The 20,866-nt window shown below is 50.0% G+C and overlaps 1 protein-coding gene across 1 annotated transcript; it reads left to right on the top strand.

Moving 5' to 3' along the window:
* The first annotated feature begins 606 nt into the window (after positions 1-606).
* Rsph1 (radial spoke head component 1) lies at positions 607-17,155 on the top strand. The gene is made up of 9 exons (XM_059244072.1): positions 607-799; positions 4,372-4,485; positions 4,586-4,691; positions 9,536-9,626; positions 10,046-10,181; positions 13,583-13,654; positions 15,084-15,243; positions 15,926-16,057; positions 16,974-17,155. The coding sequence occupies exons 1-9, from the start codon at positions 746-748 to the stop codon at positions 17,015-17,017; spliced, it is 909 nt and encodes a 302-aa protein (XP_059100055.1). The 5' UTR covers positions 607-745; the 3' UTR covers positions 17,018-17,155.
* Positions 17,156-20,866: the final 3,711 nt, after the last annotated feature.

Below are 20,866 nucleotides of genomic sequence, written 5' to 3'. Positions count from 1 at the left end.
CAGGTTGGGCATTTGAGAGGAAGCCAGAGGCACCAGACGAGGCACCAGAGGACAGAGCAGAACGAATATGGGTTACCGGTAAGTGAGAGCCCAGAAGTCACCTGAGTAGGGGCTGGTTGAGATGCTTAAACCCTGACCCGGGTAGTGTGCAAGAGCATCTGCTTAAGAGGCCACAGTTCGTTGTTCCAGGGTGGACGTGTTGACAGAAAACAGAAAAGACTCGCGAGTGTGTACACGCCTCTGGAGACCACAAACATCTCAGTGTAGAAGAACCTGGAAGGGTCCTGCAGCATCCCCCGGAGGACCCAAGGGACCAAGAGGCAGGGCCCAGAGTTGAGACGCGCCTCTTGTCCTTCTGGGGGTCAGCTTTTTAGGTGGCTCCTAGTGGCGTCCATAAATCAGATCACTGAGGACATTCCAGAGGCCAGTGACACTGTTCAGGTTAGACTGTCAGATCTGTGCGAGTACCAAGTCGCCAAGCCGCCCCCCACTCCGCGCCACTCCTCTACCCGCCCCCCCCCTCTTCCCGGGCGGCGATTGGCAGAGATGCCCTTCCAGTAGCTAGAACACAATCCCAGCCCTTGACTCCTCCCACACCGTTCGTCCCGCCCTTTCCCGCCACCCTTTTAGGCTGAGAGCCAAGCGGGCCGGGCAGCGTCTCCATGGCGACGCGAGACGCGGGTGGGGGTGGCTAGTACCTGCTTGGTAGAGACGCTACTCCGGAGATCCTAGCTGAGACCAGATCATGTCGGACCTGGGCTCCGAGGAGTTAGAGGAGGAAGGAGAGAACGATCTTGGGGTGAGAGCTCCTGGCCAGGGAGGGACTTCTGGGGTGCGCAGCAGCTCCGGAGCGGGAGACGTGGGGGGACCAGCGGGCCGAGAGGCCGCGGACAGGACCACGCCGGCCACACCGGCGGCGGTGCGTCCAGGAAGTCGCTCTGAAAGGTGAAACGCCGTGACGTCTTGTTTCCACCCCCCTCCCTGTTCCCATCCCGCCTCCCATTAAAGGCGAAGATTTCTAGGCAGAGGGCATGAGAAAAAGGATGGCAAAGGCTGCTTCCGGGCAACTCACTGCACGGTGCTGAGGTGCCCCGGGCTCTGAAGAGTTCACCACGTAGGTCTGGATCAGTTTCTCTGAACTGTCCCAAGCCACTGGAATCGCTTTCCTAAGTGTAGACATTAGAGGAGAGGCAAAAGACTCTCAGCCAGCGATGTGCTCTGACTTGAGTGCCTTGTGGGCCAGGGGTTACTCCTTAAACAAGAGGTGACCACTCCCTGGCTGACAGAGTGGGAACAGGCTTGCTGTGTGTGAGCAAAGAGAGTTTGAGGATAAAGTGAAAACCCGGGCCCCTCCTCTGTAATGTAGGGTTGGCACCTGCTCAGACCTCTTTGCTGGTCCCCGGCCATCACCTCTCAGCTTCTGCTTGCTCTATGCCCTGGAGCAGCCTGGTCAGTGTGAAGAGGCAGAAATGCCTAGGAGTCACGTGCTCCCAACAGCAAGGAGCTAGTGCCAAAGGCAGGCAGACTCCGGTGTGAAATCTAGGCTTCACAGTCTCCATGCAATCAGTCGGAGACAGGTATTTCACCTGAAATTGCAAAGTACATCCTGGCTTAGCTCCCTCTTTTTTAATAATCTAGCTGACCTTCTCACTGGTTTCTCGGGGTTCTACTTCTAAACGTTCCCAGGGCGATGGCTCAGTCTGTGAGGAGCTTGCTGCACAACATAAAGACCTGAGTTTAGATTCTGCTACCATGTAAAAAGCTGGGCACAGGAAGATCCCAGGAGTTCACGGGCTGGCCGGCTTCGCTGCCATAGGTGGGCTCCAGCTTCTGTGAGAAAATCAGTGTCAAAATATAAAGTAGAGAGGATTGAGGAAGACACTGCCTGTCAATCTCTGGCTCCTACAGATGGGCATGGCCATGTACTTATTCATACGCACGCACATACACACACACACACACACACACACATACACACACACACACAGAGGTCACTAATTTACGATCTGCTTCTGCTCATATTCAACTTACATTCCTGTCCATCCAAGTTTCTAGTTTGTTCTCCACCTGATTTGTAACATGTTTAAGCCTGTAGGTATGAAGGCAGACCACCCGTGGATCAGCTGAAAGGATTTCTCTGCTCAGTCGCCCCCACAGCTCAGTCAGTGTTGGGCAGGCTGGGAGGTCCCTGAGATGGGAGCAGGGATCCACCCACATGGCTCAGCGTTGGCCATACTGGGAGGCCTCTAGGATCGGACCAGGGACTCTGCACGTGTGTATTAGTTACTTTTTGTTGCTGTGATAGAATACCGTGACTCATGGAAGGAAGAGTTTATTTAGACTTACAGTTCCAGAAGGATAAGAGTTCATCATGGTGGGGAAGGCATATAGATAAACAGCAGGTATGGGGGGAGCGGAGGGAGACATGGTAGCAGGAGACGGAAGCTGAGAGTGCGCGTCTTCAAATGGGAGCACAGACTGCAAGCAGAAAGTGGGGTGAGACTATAAACACCCCAAAGTCCGTCCCTAGTGACATACTTCCTCCAGCAAGGCTCTACCTCCCGAGGTTCCGCTACCTCCCCAAATAGTGCCACCGAGTAGGGAATCAGTGTTCAGATGTCTGAGCTTAAGGGGACATTCTCACTCAAATCACCACATTGTGGTTTGAAACCACCCTGAAAACAATCTGTAAGGTCGCAGGCTTATATTCTAGGCAGGAATTTCTGGGCTAAAAGGGGCTAGAAGAAGGCAAGAAATGCCTGCCTGTTTGTTTCTAAAGCCTTCCACTTGATGTCCTGTACCTGTAATAGACACAGGTCTAAGTTCACAGATCATGTTTTAAAATGTCTAAATGAATATGTTAATTGTGTATGTTTAAAGTATGCAGCATGATATTTTAAGCTAGCCATGTTGCACCATTATGGAACGCTCTGGCCATTATATTATGTACTATATGCACCGCACATCCGTGTATATGAGCCAGAGAACACTTATTTCAGAAAGTATAGGAAAAGCAGGAGAATTGCAAGCTTGCATTACTTTTTTTATTTACTTGTTTTTGGAGTTGGGGCAGGGGTCTGCTATGTGGCTAGGTTTGGCCTCCAACTCATGGCTCAAGCAATCCTGCAATCCTTCTGCCTCAGCCCTTACAAGTGGTACTGCTTGAGCCAGGCAATGGTGGCACACGCCTTTAATACCAGCACTCAGGAGGCACAGCCAGGCAGATCTCTGTGAGTTCAAGGCCAGCCTGGTCTACAGAGCGAGTTCCAGGACAGGCACCAAAACTACACAGAGAAACCCTGTCTCAAAAACCACACACACACACACACACACACACACACACACACACAGAACAAAACAAAACACAAGTAGTACTGCTTGCAAACATCTTTGTGTGTGTGTGTGTGTGTGTGTGTGTGTGTGTGTGTGTGTGTAAGGGGTGAAACCCAGGGTCTTGTACATGCTAGGCAGCCCCACTCACACTGAGCTCCACCCCAGTCCAATCTACTTACAAGATAGATTCATAACTTTTTCAGATTGGGTTAGAACTGATTTATTTTTTTACTTTTTTTTTTTAAGATTAATTTATTTTGTGTGTATGGGTGTTTTTTTCTGCTTGTCTATCACATGGCATGCAGTGCCTGAGGAGGCCAGGAGAGGGCATTGAATCCTCTGGAACTAGAGTTACAGATGATTGTGAGCCACCATGTGGGTGCTGGGAACTGAACCCAGGTCTTCTGCAAGAGCAGCCAGTACCCTGAACCCCTGAGCCATCTCTCCAGTCCCAGGGCCAAAAGTGTTTGGACTGTAAGTCCTTTGATAGGGAGTCGGACAATAAAATTAGTGGAATCTCTGCGTCTCCTTCCCCTCTCCCTCACAGCAGAACTTCCCAGCAGGACACAGACCTCTGGCAGACCACAGACTCTCCAGCAAACCCATGAAGGAAGAGCCCTTCTCTTAGGGTATTGGCATTTTAAGTCCTGAATGATGGAGAGAGTGAAGAGGGAGGCGTCTGTGAAGGCTGGGGACCTGTCCCACCTGCATGAACTCTCTAAGCGTATGCCTTGTGGTGACTGCACATCTAGCATCTTCCCTTCATTGGTTCATGTTCATAGTGTCAGGATAAGCATAATAAACCACGTGCTCAAATGCTGGAGGGAGCCCTTCCTCCATGGACACATGCATTAATTGTGAGACCTTGGACCGGGGCTCTGCCCATTAGGCTTGGTTACCTGCCTCACCAGGGCAATGTGACAGGTGAATACAGTGCCCAAGGTTGGGAGGCTTCAGTGGTACAATAGCTGTAGAATGCTTGGCTCATGCGCGGGGCTGTTGAACAGCAGCCACAATTGGCTTGTTTCTTTTGCCCAGGAATATGAGGGGGAGCGAAATGAAATGGGAGAACGGCATGGACACGGGAAAGCGAGATTGCCCAACGGAGACACATACGAAGGACACTATGAATTTGGAAAAAGAAATGGCCAGGTCAGAATTGGGGACTTAGGAAGCTGGTTTTCTCTTAAATATTGTCTTAGTACATGTCGGACTTAGGGCTGCTAAGAACTGTGTCATCGGTGTGTTTCAGGGGGTCTACAAATTTAAGAATGGTGCTCGATACATCGGAGAATATATTAAAAATAAAAAACACGGTCAAGGCACCTTTATCTATCCGGATGGATCCAGATATGAAGGTAACATGCCATCACCACGGAGAAGATTTTTGTTTTTGCTGTACAGGTTGTTTCTGACATAGAGCTCGTCTGCAGATACTAAAGTGTATAAGAGAGCTTAACGTTCACTAGATCTACCACTCAACATCAACAACAAAAATGTGTTCCTTCCTCCATTGTCATAGAGGCCAGAAGTCTTTTAAGTAACTAAACATGCCCTCCTGTAAGCCGAGACTTAGAGTGAGTGAAAGGGGGTTTCTGGGTGGGCACAGAATCCAGGTGTGGCCTAGACCCACGACAGCCTATGGCATTGTTCCTCTGAAGCTCTTTGTTGTTTTCTGTTTTTGCCCAATCCCTCTTCTGACGGCCATGTCTCTTTAGACTGTGGAGTCCCTTTATCCAGGCATTTTGCCTTACTGTGATGTCTTTCCCACTCTCCCATTCCTTACATGTTAATGTCATGCCCCAGGAAGACTCTTAGCTTATTTCTAAGAAGCTCCGGTCCCTGCGTACCTGGTGGGTACAAGTCTAATCCCAGAGCCAGGACAGGAGAAGGCAGGAAGTAAGCTGTGGACCTTCAGAAAGGGTATGCTGGTTGGTATGTTCGGGTTTTCCTCTACTCTCTGTTTCTTCTGTCCCCGGAAAGGGTTTTCTAGTTTCCATCCGATTTCCAAAAAGATCTGTGTCTTCAGCTGTGACTGTGGGGACCGTAGGTGTGACTCTGCATGTCACCTCTCTGTCTCAGCTTTCTTATCTGTAGCATGCAGATGGGATAGATTGAAATGTGTGTAATGCCTATAGACATTCCTGCCTCGAGGGAAGAGCTTGTTGGCAAGGACCATGATGCACTTTACGCGACAACCTCACTTTCCTTAAAATGCAAGCTAACTAACACCTGAGATATTCATCTTCCAGGAAAGGAAGGCTTATTTTGACTTTTAGAGATTTTAAGATTGGGTTATTTTTATGTGCATGGGCGTTTTACATGCATGGGTGGGTATTTTACCTGCACATATACCAGTGAAATACGTGCATACATTGTCCACAGAGGCCAGAAGAGGGCATTGGAGCCCCGGGTTCTGGAGTTATAGATGTTTGTGAATCACCATGTGGATGCTGATTTGGGTCCTCTGCAAAAGCAGCAAGTGCTCTTAACTGCTAAACCATCTCTCCAGCCCCCGATTTTAGTCTGTAAACATGTGAGCCTGTGGCAAGGCAGAGAGCATCATGGTGGGAGTCTTCCATAAACCCAGCTGCTCACCTCATGGTGGCCAGGAAACAGAGGGAAGAGGGATGGGCATGTCCCCAGTGACCTGGCTTCTTTCACTAGATTCTATCTCCCCAAGGTTCCACAGCTCCCAACAGTACAGTAGTTGGGGACCAAGCCTCTACACATGGCCTTTGGGGGACACTTATCCAGACCACAGCAGTTACCCACCCTGCTTCCAGATAAAACTAAAACTAACAGACAGCAAAGGAAGGGGTTTCTCCTGGACTCTGAGATGGGGCAGAGGCGTTTATGCCTCTGCATTAGATGTGGAGCTTAAATTGGTTTGTTCCTAACCCTTAGCAGGCTTGGTAACGAGCTTTGGATGATTCTGCTTTGTAACGAGTTTTGGATGATTCGATTCGGGGCTTAATTGAATTCCTCCCAGACCTCTGGGAGCCTAATCTTGTTGTCACTTTTGATCTCAGGGTAGATGTTAATACAATTTGGGTTTCATATAAAGTACATTAAAAGGGGAGGGTCTTAGGAAGTCTTTCTCTGAAGCAGGGTTGGGGATTTTATTAAAGATATTTTAATATAGACTTAGGCATGAAGATTAGGAGACAAAGAGGTCCTCTTTGGTAAGACATACCCAAGTGTGGGTACAGCGCCTCCCCACCGAAGGGAAGAGGCATCAGGAATTCTTCACGTGGAGATGCACCAGCTGAAGAGAAAAGTCTACGCACAAGACCTGTGAGCTCAAGCATGGGTATCCACACCAAGCAATCCCCCGGCTCTGCAGACAATGGCTTTCCAAGGAGTCAGTTCAATCGGGGCACCAGCTACCATAGCCTCAGGGAAGGCTCGTCCTTACAAGGCTGTCCCCTGACTCAGATGCAGTGGTCGTGCTAGAAACTCCCAGTCTGCTCACACTTCTGCCCCAGCTCCTTGCTAACTAGGTGGTCCCCTAATCCTATCTCCTGGCCAATGATCTCTTACAGCTCACAGAACTCACAGAAACACTGTTAATTGTTTATTATAAAGGAAACCACAAATAATACTGGTGATAGTCAGATGAACGGGTATGCAGTGTGAGTTCTAGAAGGGTCCAGTGTGGGCCTCTGTTCCTTAGAAGTTGGTGTGCATGGCCACGCTGGCATATATATACACTTTCCAAAACCCCAAGTCTCATCAAATCTCACTGTTCAAGGGGTTTTAAGGGCTTAATTGGCAGGTACCTCCCTCCCCTATACTCGAGGTCTGGTGAGGAGACCAAGAATGATGAGAGTAAGAAAGACTTGTTTAAAAAGTTTCAAAAAAAGGTTAAATGTAAATTGAAAGCAGGAATAATATGTTTCTAAATGCCATCGAGGAGCCTTGATTCCTGGCTACTGAAACCCGAAGCGGGTGCAGGTCCCCTTCCTTTGAGCAACTCTGCTCCATTGCACAGGGTTTCCTGGGCTGGGCAGAGCCTCCCACAAGTGTCTCAGGTGGTGTAGCCTGTGCTCATGGGTCCTCATCAACATGAAATCTAGCGTGTTTGCAGTTTAACTGTCCTCTTTCACTTCTGAAAAGTTTCTGCAAAACACACAACGTTTTTCTTGTCACGTCAGCCTGGAGCCCGGCTCCCAAGGGCGAGAGAAGAGAGATGGATTCCTTTTGTTATGATCTTTTTTGGGGGAAGGAAACCATCTGAAGTAACTGTTCCAGCTGTGGCCGCTTTGCCCCAGGGTGTGCTAGAACAGCTCTGAGTAGCTCACGGTAGCCAATTTTGCACTTCTTGCAGCTCCATAAACAGCTCCAAATTGGCCTCAGTGGGAATATTCCACCGCAGAAACTGGCGGATGCTGCAGATGCAGATACGATGCCGCTCTGAAGGTCCAGGACAACCCCCAGATCTTCGGCCATGGTGTGCACTGTCCCATGATTACTACAGACCTGGCACCAAATGTATATTTTAGTGAATGATCTTAATTTTTGGGTTCTCCATCTCTCTTGCTCCGGTCCCTGTTTTGTATCTTATTGTGGGACCCAGTCCTCTTTCTGAACCCGTAGCAGTCTCCATTCCCGTCTCTCTGTGTATGTTTGGCGAGGCCGCTCTGTGCTAAGCTGCCGTTCACCTTTGAGGTCCTGTTCTTGCCTCTGCCCCAGGCTGCCGATCACATCCTTTTGGGCCTCTGTCTTCATCTGGTGTAAGCCTGTGGGGGTCCTATGCTGTCCGTTTCTGCAGATGTTCTAGTTCACAAGGCGGCCAGGATGTTTTGTGAGTAAATATTGGAGAAGGGAGGCAATCTCTATAGAATTCCTAGTTTTGGATACACTTTGGGGTTTGTTTGTGGAAATGGATAGTTTGGATAATTAACATTTTGTTAGCATAGTGTATGTTCCCTTCATGGATGTGGAAATGTCTCTAGTGTTTGTGTCAGCCAGAAGTTTACACACACTCTAGGGTCCTCTTTAAGGAAAAGGATATAGAGTTGCTATAAAAACGAATTTTCGTTTGTAATGGGAAATTGAAATAAACTGAACATTTTAAAATTAACAATGTAAGTGCCATAAACAACACAGAGTTTAAGAAGGCATCCTGGGGTGTATTTTTAATTAATGGCAGACATCCTCATAGAATTCTAGAGTGGCTCTCCTTCACCTGTTTTGGCTTTTCTTTAGCACTGGGATCGAATCCAGGGCCTCCCACGTGCAAGGCAGGCGTCTTCCGCCGGTGCTAGCCAGTAGTCTTCCTACAAGAAAACAGTTGGCATAGTTTTCTGTAGGGAATAGAAGACAAAATCATCCTTTTTCTCTTGAAACAAATTGATCTCGATTAGTTCTTAATTACTCGTTCCATACTAGAAAGTTCCATCCGGGTAGTAGTCTAGAAAGTTGTATCCGGGTGCTGATTTGCTGTTGGTCATATGTGATCGGTAATGTCCACCTTGGGTATCCGCTGGTTGGTTTCCTTTCCGTGGGAGCCGTATGAGTTGAAGAGTTTTTGAGAGACTGATTTCAAATCCCCTTTGGCTGGAAACACAGTTTGCTGCCAAGCCAAGTGTTCCGAATTCCGTGCTGGTTTTCCAGTGTTAGGGTTTTCTGCCATGTGCGTGAGAAATTAGCAAGACCTACCCACATGCAGGGGAGTGGCCAGGCTCCCCAGGCCAGGAAAGGTAGAGTGAAGGAGTTGGCAAGAGGGCAGCCTTGGAACCAGGTACCCAGCTGGGAGACCGAGTGAGTGCTGAGGCTAGACCACCAAGCCCTGGAGATGCTGCTGAGTTGCCAGGTACCTGCAAGGCATGTGGAGTATAGCTGGGGTCAGTGGCAAAGGGTCAGACAAGCTTGTCTCAACCCTGACCTCTCAAGCCCACCAACCTGCAAAAGCGTGAAAACGTCTGGGGCCCACCTCACAGGCATACACCCTCCAGATCTGTGTCCCCGGGCTCCTAACTCGGCCCTCCTTAGCTAGCTCTCCCCGAAGCTGGCCCAAGGGGAAGGGAAGGTGGATGGAGGGAAGTCAGGGAGGAGAGGGGCAGCAGGCTTAGCTCTATGGTTACAACGCTCTCTCTCTTTTGCAGAACACATTGCTTGGATCCTCCTTGGGCTAGCAGGGGCCACAGCATCAGTCTGATCTTTTCATCTGACTTTGCGTGTGTGTTGTCCTTTGTAGGGGAGTGGGCAGATGATCAGAGGCACGGGCATGGCGTGTACTACTACGTCAATAACGACACCTACACGGGGGAGTGGTTCGCCCATCAAAGGTTTGGCTTCTACCTGTAGTCTTTGGGGGTCCATTTGCGGGGTAAGAACAGGGTAATGCCCACTGAAGGCAGTCCCATGCTGAAGGGCAGGTGTGTAGGGGAGGCGCCGCTGAGAGCGGCCGAGGAGGGACGACTGTCTCCTCGTAGTGGGCCAGGATACATGGATCCTCCACCCACAGGCCCAGGGAAACCCTGACTCTGCCCAGGGAAATCGGTTCATGGGCAGGCCGCCGGCCTCTGTGGCATTAGATGATGCTGGCTCCATGTACCCTGTGTAGGTGGCATGCCAAGTCTTCAAGTGGACACAGATACTGGGAACCAGTTGCCTATAAGCTGGCATCTACTTACGTCCCCCTCAGTCTTAGGGTCAGTGCTCCATAGTGGACAGTAACCAGGTGCCCTTGTCTCGTCTTCACCAGGCATGGGCAAGGCACCTATTTCTATGCAGAGACAGGCAGTAAGTACGTCGGCAGCTGGGTGAACGGGCAACAGGAGGGTGCTGCCGAGCTCATCCACCTGAACCACAGGTACCAGGGCAAGTTCCTGAACAAAAACGTAAGTCAGCGTGCTGTTGTGCTAACACTAAACACTCAGAGGAGCCCTTCCATTACCACCAGCTGAGGACAGCTGCGCCACTCCAAGCTCTTCGGATGCCCACAGAGTACAGAGTCGGGTGGGGTGGAGGCAGAAAGCTGGGCCTGTTTCCCGGGGCCCCGGTGGCACACTGTATCTCTATTAAGGCCAGCGCCCTTGGTACCAGGGCATCTTCTGCTGGCTGTGTGTGCTCTTGCCCTCTGGTAAACCATGTTGAATGGGAGGGGGATCCCAGAGCTCCCCCCGCCCCCCCCCCCCCCCCCCCCCGTGCCAGAGGCCAGCCTGCCACTCCCAGTTGGGAAGGCTTTAACGGCCCAGAGTGATTGCCCTGGGTCTGGAGACCTCCACATGTTCACAGGCTGCTGTTTGGTGGGCTCCAGCTTTGGTGGTTGCTTTGCACAGAGGGAGGAAGATGGGGGATCTCAGTAGTTGCGAGCTTTCTCCCCAGGCTTTCCTGGGAGCACCGCCACTCAGGGCTGGAGGGAGACTCCCCAGAGAGAGTTTGCTGAGCACACTGACTGGGAAGTTGACAAGGGGTATGGCTAACTACTTTCTTCACTCCCCCTTCAGACTCTCCGCATGCCTTGGTTCATTTACATGTAACTTGAGCCTCAGCTGTTGGGGAAATCGATAAGCTAGACTAGACAGTCTGAAAAGGGAGAGGAAACCTGGAGGCTTTGCTCTGTCAGTCAGTAAAAGGCTCACAGTTGTACAAACCACAGAAGAATGCCCACACTGTAACGTGTCGTACGCTAGCATCCTTCTCCCCTTGGCTGCCCCTTCCCTGCTCCTCCCTCAGAACCTCTGCATGCCACATGCAGGCACACACTTACACATTTTGAGAGTTTGTCAGGTACCAGGACGCAGAGGCACACCTGCTATCATCTTGCACATCTGGGCATGTGGGATAAAAATGCAGAGGTGGCTTCCGGGTCTAGACAGTGCTCCTGCCCTGGCTCAGCAGGCCATACCGAATGGCCCTCCACGCTGCCTTTCTGTTCTATAACACAAGCAAGCCATCTGACTCCAGACACCAAATCCCTAGCAGGTTTTCCAGGTGCAGAGTGAGGGCATGGGCATCCCCTCTGCTCTGACCCTTAAAGGGAAAGGAACTTTGAACCAGCCTAATCTACGTTTGGTTCCGCATTTCTGCTTTTGTTAGCTCCCCGGTTAACTTCCTCCACTCACCACCCAACCTGAGCACAGGTTTCACCTTATAGACAGGGGCAGTGCCTGACCCTGGAATGAAAGCCAGTAGACTAAAGTTGGTTGTCATTCTGTCTTTAGAGAAATGCATTTACACAGACAAATCCTTTCTGTGTGATAAACAGCATGACCAAATGCAACCTGGGAAGGAAAGGGTTTGTTTCCTCGCACAGGTCCATCATTGAGGGAAATCAGGACAGGAATTGAAGGAGGGTGGGACTCCAGCAGGGCGAGAGCTTGACCCAGAGACAGCGGAGGAACACTGCTCACAGCCTTGGTCTCTGGCCATGTTTGCTACCTTTCTTATACGGCTCCAGCTGACCTGCCTGGGGATGGATGGTGCTGTCCACAGTGGACTGGGCCCTCTTACATCAATGAACAATTAAGAAAGTGCCCCACAGACATGCCCCACAGGCCAGTCTGATGGAGGCACTTCTATACAGAAGGTTCCTCCTTTACAGTTGACAGCCAGATACCGGGACTGCTGAATGTAAAGAGCTGATATTTTGAAACACCACAAACACTGTCCATTGTCTTGAAAAGCTGCACGACTTTATCCCCTCACTAGCAGAACCTGAGTCTCATCACAGGTTCTCAGGACATTGGATTTATCCGATACATCCTTTGCTTTTTTCCCTCCCCCAATCTGATGTGCAAACATTTTTTTTTTTGAAACTGTGTGTTTCCCTGGTTACAAGCGGGGTCAGGCATCTTTCATCCTCTCAGCACTTGGTTGTGTTTCTTTCTCAGAACCCCCATCCCTGTCCTTGCTGACAAGTCATTAAAGCAGGGCGAGGAAGGATGGAGATAAGGAGGGATGGAGATAAGGAGGGATGGAGAAGGCAGGCAGGCTAGGAAGAGATGAAGTCATTGAACACTCGGTCAGGACATGGCTGCCAGCTAATGAAGACATGAGGGGCAATAATGGGCTGAGGAACTAGATAACTAGATAAGCCCGCCCAAATCACATCACCCGGCAAAGTCTGGGGAGGTGACAGATGCTATTGTCAACAATGGCCAAGGGAGCCACTACCGGTTGTATTTTTAAAAGTCTAGTTGCTCTATCACTTTATAAAAGGGATAGGGAACAGTAAAATTAGTCCGTCCTTCAGCAAAGAGAGAAAGGAATTTTCTGGAAGGAATATTTAAATGTCGCCATGAACGAAACTAATCAAAAGAGGTGACATCTATGAATGCAGAGACGAGGAAAGAGTCCCTAAACAGACTCACAAAGGAAAAATGGATTTAGTTTCCTAAGAAGGAATGTAATGACTAGAAAATTGAAAGCCTAGGGTGGTGGTCGGTGTATGTCGACAGTGAAGAGATTGTGAGCCAGCCTGAGCTACGGAGCGAGACACAGGGTCAAAACACAACAAAACAGCATGTTCCTGCTAACGCTTGGACAAAGAACAGTGTCGGCATGGCAACGCCGAGCATCGGTAAACAAGGCACATTATAATTCGTGGTCCAAGGTGAACGCAAATGTCAGGTTGACAACTGGTGATGTGGGAAACATCTGTAAGGCTGGGGAGTGGCTCACACTGGGTTTCTAAGTTAAAGTGGCGACAGTGCGTGTCATCGTGAAACACCAGGTTTTTGTTGAAAAAAAAATCTCCTGGGGGGCTGGTGAGATGGATCAGTGGGTAAAGGTGCCTGCCGTCAAGTCTGACAACTTGAGTTTGCTACCCAGGTCCCACACGGTGGAAGGAGAGAACCGACACCCGCAAGTTGCTCTCTGACTGTCACACATGAACTGTGACACCATGTGCACCCCACACCCATCAACGAGTAAACAAATTATTTAAAAATGCTTTGCACTAAATCCAGTGTTACAGCAAACAGATCACAGCGCTGGAAGCCAGCCCCTCTCTAGTCAGTCTGCCCATAGGCACCGATTCATTACAGGTTCTACAGTGGATAGATTCCTTACTCCTTTTCGGTGCAGTAAAAGCATGGCTGAGACCTTCAAAAACAAACCCTTGAACAGTTCCGCCAGCTGTCAGTTAACAGAAGCATTTTGTAACACTTCTCAGACTCTGCACGGTGAGGTCATTCGGGGTGAGCTTTCTGGGCATGGCACTTAGGAAGCGTTTTGTACTTACTATTCGACATTGACCATGAAGAGTAAAATGCACTGAGTTCCTTTCTCCCTACAGCCTGTTGGTCCTGGGAAGTACGTCTTTGACATTGGATGTGAACAGCATGGTGAATATCGCCTAACAGACGTGGTAAGTTGAAGAATATGACTGACTCTGTTTCCAAAGTCTAAATATCAGCCCAGTGACATTGACCCTGCTAGGTAAAAGGTGATTGGCATTGAGCACGCTCCTAGGCAGCTCGCCAAAGTGATCGATGTCATTTCACAATGCCTGCCAGATCAGAGCTAGATTTTGTGGCTAGGAACTGGCTAAACCTTGAGTTCCGGCAGGTGTCGGTCCCAGAATGGCATCTGAATGCTATAGCTGTCAGCAAGAACGTCAGGTGTCTGTTCACGGCTCATGGTTGACCATCTCTTAAAGCCTGGTTAGTAAGTCCCTTTGCTACGTTTAGCACAGATGTTAATACCAGGTTGACTTTCTCTGGCTGGCATCAATGTCATCATTCTTAGGCATTCAGGGACAGTGTGTGTGTGTGTGTGTGTGTGTGTGTGTGTGTGTGTGTGTATGTATGTGTGCTCCTGATGTGGACACTCAGGGACAGTGTGTGTGAGGGGTGTCAAGTGATGAGGCATCAGTTGTGGACTGCTAGCTGCTGAAGGAAGGGACATCTGCCACTTGGGGAAAGGTTCACCTATTGCTGGAGCACAAGTGCATTCTTTGGGGATGTTCTCAGAGTTTGTTCCCTGGCTCAGCAGCCTCAGGGTCACTTGGGAACATATGCAAATTAGGCTGCAATCCTGACCGGCTGAGTTAGAAGTGGCGTGGGTGGGGGCCAGCATGTGTGTTTGAGAGAGCCTTCTGGGTGACTCCTAGCAGGGCAGGCTTGGGCACCACTGGCCTTGAACACTTGTGTCTTCCTCGTGAAAGGAAAAGTTCATTTCTGAGTGAATGAGCAGATGTTCCTACCCGTGTCCAGGAGGTTTTGCTGACTCTTTAGGTTGATGTTCTGATCTCTGGAATGTTTAAAAAGCTGCAGAATTGAGGAGTTGACAGATACCTTTGAAAAAAACTGATGCATGCTGGCTCCAGTTCCCTGTAGGAATTACGAGTGTTGACCTCCCAGTTCTCTTTTGTTGAATTTGATCTCTGGACCCATGCCAGGAGAGCCCCTGTGTTTGTGCATTTCCCTGCCATCATGGGGACATCTTGGGCTTTAGGTCTTTACCTCAGTGGATGTTGCTTGGGACTGGAGAGTGGAGCAAGGCTTGAAAAGCGTGTCTCCTCGGTTATCCTCAGTTGCTGAGGGACATGCCAAGCCTGAGAGCCAACTCACAGTGTCTTGGCTGTGCTCTGTGGCTTCCTGACTTGTCTGGCTCATGCTAGATCTGTCTTCAGCCCTTAGATGATGCCACCAGTAGTCACACTTGTTCCGGTCAGGAATGGTGTCGCCGAAAGTCTCAAGTCCCAGTTCAGAGCCCATCTTTGCCCTGTGGTCTTTTAATATTCCAGGCCAAATAATAGCAATGTCGATGACTTTGTATTTTTGCACTTAAAATAGGAAAGAGGAGAAGAGGAGGAGGAGGAAGAGACATTAGTGAATATTGTTCCAAAATGGAAAGCTCTGAAAATCACAGAATTGGCCCTGTGGACGCCAACCCTCTCTGAGGAGCAGCCTCCTGCTGAGGGACCAGGCCAGGAGGAAACACCAGGAGCTGCTGGTACGGAACACTCCAGGGTTGTCAGGGCAAGCACCCTGGGGTTGTCAGGGCAAGCACCCTGGGATTGTCGAGTCAGGGGCCCTGGGGTTATCAGGGCAGGCACCCCTGGGTTGTCAGGTCAAGGGCCCCAGGGTTGTCAGAGCAAGCGCCCCAGTGTTGTTAGGGACATGCACACCTGTCCTCAGACCTGGTGTAGCTGATCTCTCTGGGAGATGGCCTCTGAGTCAGTTTGGGTGCAGGATGCTATAAGGGCACGGGTTTGGGATGGGAGTCCCCCAGAGAGTAGAGGGGAAGAATGCAGATCAGCTGGATGGAAGAAATGTCCTGCTATGATGTAGGTCTCCACCACCTTGGGGGATTCCCCAGTAGCCAGAGTTTACTTGGCAATGCCTCTCTGTGGGCGTGACTTGGGTTGGGTAGCCAATAGCAAATGGGGTCACATGTCCCTGTTGGAAGAAGGATCGAGGCAGCAGCATCTCTCTGTATACGTTTTACAGTGGTCTTGTGGAGAGAGTTGGGAGATGGGGCAGGGTGATCTGATGGCCGGCCAGGCCTGGGCTCGAGCTTGGAGGCTGGGAAAGGAGGCCCTGGTGTCAGGAGCAGGAGACCCACTTGACACACATATCTGCGCTCATGTTCCTTCGTGACCTCCTCCTGTCATCCATCATTGTCCTCATCCCAGGTATGGGTGACACCTCAGAAGAAGCCCAGGCTCTGGCAGAAGGTTTCGAGGGTGAGATGGAGAGGACCGGCGAGGACGACATCGACGCCCTCAGGCAGGAGAGCCGAGAGAACAGTTACGACATGGACCAGGGTAAGAATACATCCCCAAGTCCAGCTTGTCTCCCAGTCGAGCCTGTCCATGGCACGAACTGGCCTGATCCCTTTTTTTTGGGGTTTTCGAGACAGGGTTTCTCTGTGTAGCTTTGCGCCTTTCCTGGAACTCACTCTGTAGTCCAGGCTGGCCTTGAACTCACAGAGATCCGCCTGGCTCTGCCTCCCGAGTGCTGGGATTAAAGGTGTGCGCCACTACCACCACCGCCTGGCACACCTGCACATTTGTATACGGCTCTGGGTCTCTGGCACACTCAGTGTGGAGTAGAGGGGCAGGGATCTCATCCAGAGCCGCCCATGTCCACAGTTTCACTCTAGAGTGTTAGGGACCATCACCACGTTCCCCAGAGAGGTAAGAACTCATCGGGAACAAGAGCAGGAACTATTTCTAGGAAGGGTCAGCTCCAGATGAGTGGAAAGGCTGAGAGGCAGCGAGAAAGGGCAGAATGGGGGTGAGAGGAAACTCCAGACAAAAACACAACCTGAAGCCTGGGGGAGTGTGGGGGACGAGGTCATAGCTTTCTCGTGCGCCCTTTCTTGACGTCTCATGGTGGGCCTTTGGACTGGATCCTCAGCTCTGTGGGTGTGACTGAGGGGCCTTTGGGAAGCAGAAGCCTCAGGCTGGGTGCTCGAGAACCAGGGGGACCAGTGGAAGATGCGTAGCCCAAAAATTGATGTGGGAGAAAGAAAGAAGGGGATGGAGGTGGAGATGAGGATGCTTAGGACCAGGTCCAGGGAGATCGGGCTCAGTGGATGATGTCTGGTCCCCGAGTAAGAGTAGGAGCCTTAGCTCGGGACCTGAATGCCTGCAGAGAACAGAGCTAAATGCTTAAATAGTTGTAATCATTTTTTACCACTAACTTTTACGTTTCTCTCGTGTTTTCTTTTCTTCCCAGGAAACGCGAACTTTGATGAAGAGCAGTTAGACCTCCAGGAGTAAGATGGAGGAAGTGGAAGAACACAGACACACCAGCCGTGCCTTAGTTTACTCCAGGCAGCTGGGGCTAGTACCAACCAGCTGTCAATCTTTCTCTCTCAGTTGTTGTTTTGCAGTTGGAAATAAATCTCCCAGTGTTCAGTGTTTGTGAAGGCGCCTCCGCCACAGCATCTGAGGGCTGGTTTCCAGCTGCTCACGGGCACCACTCCTTGGAGTGTGGTGTCAACGGGTGTGGACTTCAGGTATGCACCTCTCACAAAACACTGCATCTGGAGTGTGCCCCAGACTCTGTAAGAAGGCCAGCTGCCTGCATCCTCTGCCCTCTTCTTGGATTTCCATCTCCTAGCAAGGTCTCTGCCACAGGCTGAGAGAGGCCACTCACAGGCATTGGTAGTGAGCGCCCCCTGCAGGTTCCTTGGCAACTGCAGTTTCCTGCCTCATTCGTGGTCAAGTGCCATAGGGACTCCCACCTGGTGCCTCCCTTCCCTCCCTGGAGCTGTTCCCTTTCCCCAGCATTGTTCCTGGGGGCTAAAGCAGAAGCCCGGACATCCCATCCGAAAAAGTTTCACCTCCTCTTCCCTCGAGTTGCTCAGAAGGGAAGTTGCTCAGAAGGGAAGTGCTTTATCTAGCCCCAGTGAGATGCAGGCAGTCAGTTCCAGTGCTGAGCCAGGTCTCTGCCCACAGCGGGGCAGCCTTCCCAGCTCTCCAGTACTGCCCAGTGCATTTCTTCTCATTATCCCCTAGACTCTAGGGGATAGGATGCTAGGGATTGAGAGTGTCGGCTGTAAACAACCCATCCATTTTCCCATCTCTCATTTCCTGGAGACATCGCAGCAGAAATTTGAAGCATTTTGGTTTCATTAGGGCTGACTCCTCCTAGCTCAGGCCTCAGTGAGTAAAATGAACTACTGTGCGCTTCTTCTCTCGATATTTGAATCACACAGTAAGTCTTAAATCCCAGGTGAGGACGCCATGTCAGAATAGCCTACCCACTAGCTCCTCAGGTCCTCGGCCCCCTAGAGTCACCCCACCCAGGCTCCACACTCTGCACACTCTCGGATAGAGAGTGCTACAGCCGTGATGGCCAGTGCTTTGACCTCCTCAACGGACACCCAGTCACCACGAACAGCGAGGGACTGTGACACTATGGCATGCTGATGTGATACCTGGCTTTTGTGGAGGCTCTCTGCACATGTGGGAAACTCACCTTCAGAGAAAACATAGACAGCTGGTCACCTCTTGAGTTTCTGATTCAGCAAGGATGGAGGAATGTGAGTGTGTATTTGTTCAGGTTCCAGGGGTGCAGAGGCTTCTGGGTCATAGGCCACACTGGATGGGAGGCCACTTTCCATAGTATACTATGGTCTAGTCCAAAAGCTGAGAAGGTCCAGATTGCAGATTCAGGTCCCCACTGTTTGGGAAGCCAGCTGGGGGGCTCTGTATTATGTAATTTCTTCTTTGTGACTCTCAGAAGCTGTGTGAGGTGATGCAGGAGAAGTCCTCAGAACACTGCATGTAAAGAGATGTGGACATTTATTGACACTGTGTGACTCCATCAAACTCCTCACAGTGGTCCTCAGAACACTACACATACAGAGATGTGGACATCTATTAACACCATGTGACTCCATCAAACTCCTCACAGTGATCCATGGAGCATCTGCTGAATAAAAGATTTATTGGAGAGGAATTTTCCACAATTCAGGTTTTTAAGAGTATATAAAAATGAATTACACAAATAGCTGGATTTTATGACCCTTAGGAAAATGCAAGACAAACATTTTTCATAAGTGCAAGAAAGTTCTGGATTCTACGAATTGCAGGATGTGTTAATATAAAAGCATGTTGTAACTTGACTACAGTAATTTCATTATCACATTAGAAGCAGCAGCTGAGACCGTACAATGTGCAATTATACTCAGGGATTACACTTATTTGCTTATTCTATGAGCACAGTTATGAAGCGGGCTATCATCAGGACACCGTGTTTGGAGATGGGGTGGAGGGTAGAAGATACAACATGGTCAGCATGGGGCATCCTGAGAGTGTGGCTCTCTATCTGCGTGTGTCAATACCAACAAGCCCCGAGTAAAGGAAGGAGGGGCAGAAGGATGGGAGAAGAGAGGTGGGGTGGGGGGCCCCCGGAGTTCCTGACAAGGACTGAAAGAGAGGGGATGACTCACCCAGAAGGACATAGAAGGACAGCCCTGGACTTCTGGTGCCACGACAGAATGTGGCTCCCGTGTGGGACCTAACAGCATCTCTCCCAGCTGCTCCTCCAAATAGCTCAGAAGTAGGGAGTCAGTCATTCAAATACTACAACAATCACGGATACACACAAGGGGTTCCATCATCGCTGTTGGTCATAGGACCATGGAATGAACCTCTTGGTGCTTCTCCAAGTGGGAGGCATGGATCATGCTAAAAGCTGCCCCTCCGCTGGGCCCACAGGGAGACTCAGGGCAGTTATCACCGGTCCTTCCCCCCAAGTACCCAGTTTCACAAAAGCATTGCAGTATTCCCCTTCCCTTTACCCATAATGATATCTCTCAAGAGCCCGGGGGGAGTCTCGAAACCTTTGCACCAAACCTGCCTACACGATGCTGTCTCTAACCCACATGTCTACGATGAAGTTGATCTTCAAAATCACATGCAGCAAGTTTAACAATAGCTCCTGAAACACAGAACAACCTCACTATTAATTCAGGTGGATGCAACATCCCACCTCCTTCAACATCTTGCACTGTGGTGTATCTTTGGGCCTTGAAGGATGGCAGCTAAACTCACAGACACTGATGCCACAGATAGAGGGACCACAGTATCCTGAAGTATGTCTTACAGATGATAAAGCACATCCACCTTCCATGAGCAGTTTGCATGTCAAAATTTATCAATGAGATCATTCAGGCCTGTCGTTCTGTGTGGGACACTTTCTGCTAACGAATGTAAGGTGTTTCAATGTGCTTTTCCAGAGTTGAGGCTAGAACCCATGGCCTTGTGCATACTGGGAAAGTACTCTACCACCAAGTCACAACTCAGATTTCTTCCCTCCCCTCCTTTTCCTCCCCTTGCCTCCCTGTTCCTTTCCTGTCTCTTGCTCTCCTCCCTCCCTCCCTCCCTTCCTCCCTTCCTCCCTCCCTCCCTCCCTCTCTCCCTCCCTCCCTCCCTCCCTCCCCTTTCTTCCTTCCTTTCTGTCTGTCTGTCTTTTCTTTTTGTTGTCAGGGACTCACTGTACAGCTGGGCAGACCTGGAACTCCCTGTGTAGACCAGCCTGGATTGAGCTTCGCTGCTACAGTTGGGCGGACCTGGAACTCCCTGTATAGACCAGCCTGGATTGAGCTTCCCTGCTATTTTTTGTCTCTGCCTGCTAAGCTTTGATTGGCAGGCACACAGCCCACACCAGCCCTCCAGTTCTTTTCCTCTCTGAATGTGATTAGCTGTGTCCTTAGGGAACTGCCTCCTGTCTCACGCAAGTGCCTGGTTTGTTGTTTGTTGGCATAAAGGTTTCTGGTGTTCTATTTTCACATCTGTGACCTCAGTGGTGATACACTCTCTGTTTCTGACCATTTGGGCTGCCCTCTCTTTTGCTCTGATTAGTCTAGCTGGGGTCTAGAAGTTTTCTTGATCTTTTTGAAGCACTAGCTTTTGTTTTTTTTTTTTTTTTTTCTGTTTTCTATTGCATTGATTTCTGCCCTGGTCTTTGAGAATTCCTTTCTTTTGCTCATATCGAATTACTATATTTTGCTTGTTATTTCTGGCTAGGGTGGTAAGGCCAAATATTTTAGGTTTCTTTTCCAATAATGACTTTTAGTGTGGTTTTAATTTCTCTCTAATCCTGTTGCAATGGCATCC

This window comes from Peromyscus eremicus, chromosome 16_21 (genome assembly GCF_949786415.1).
Source record: "Peromyscus eremicus chromosome 16_21, PerEre_H2_v1, whole genome shotgun sequence".
In the NCBI taxonomy this organism is placed as follows: Eukaryota; Metazoa; Chordata; class Mammalia; order Rodentia; family Cricetidae; genus Peromyscus; species Peromyscus eremicus.
Note: the sequence above shows the minus strand (reverse complement) of the source record. Positions and strands in the feature narration are given on the sequence as shown.

Coding starts and splice junctions, on each gene's coding strand:
- Rsph1 (XM_059244072.1), top strand. CDS start 746: ATGTCGGACCTGGGCTCCGAGGAGTTAGAGGAGGAAGGAGAGAACGAT. Junction 4,486..4,585: donor TTGGAAAAAGAAATGGCCAG/GTCAGAATTGGG, acceptor GGTGTGTTTCAG/GGGGTCTACAAATTTAAGAA. Junction 13,655..15,083: donor AATATCGCCTAACAGACGTG/GTAAGTTGAAGA, acceptor CACTTAAAATAG/GAAAGAGGAGAAGAGGAGGA.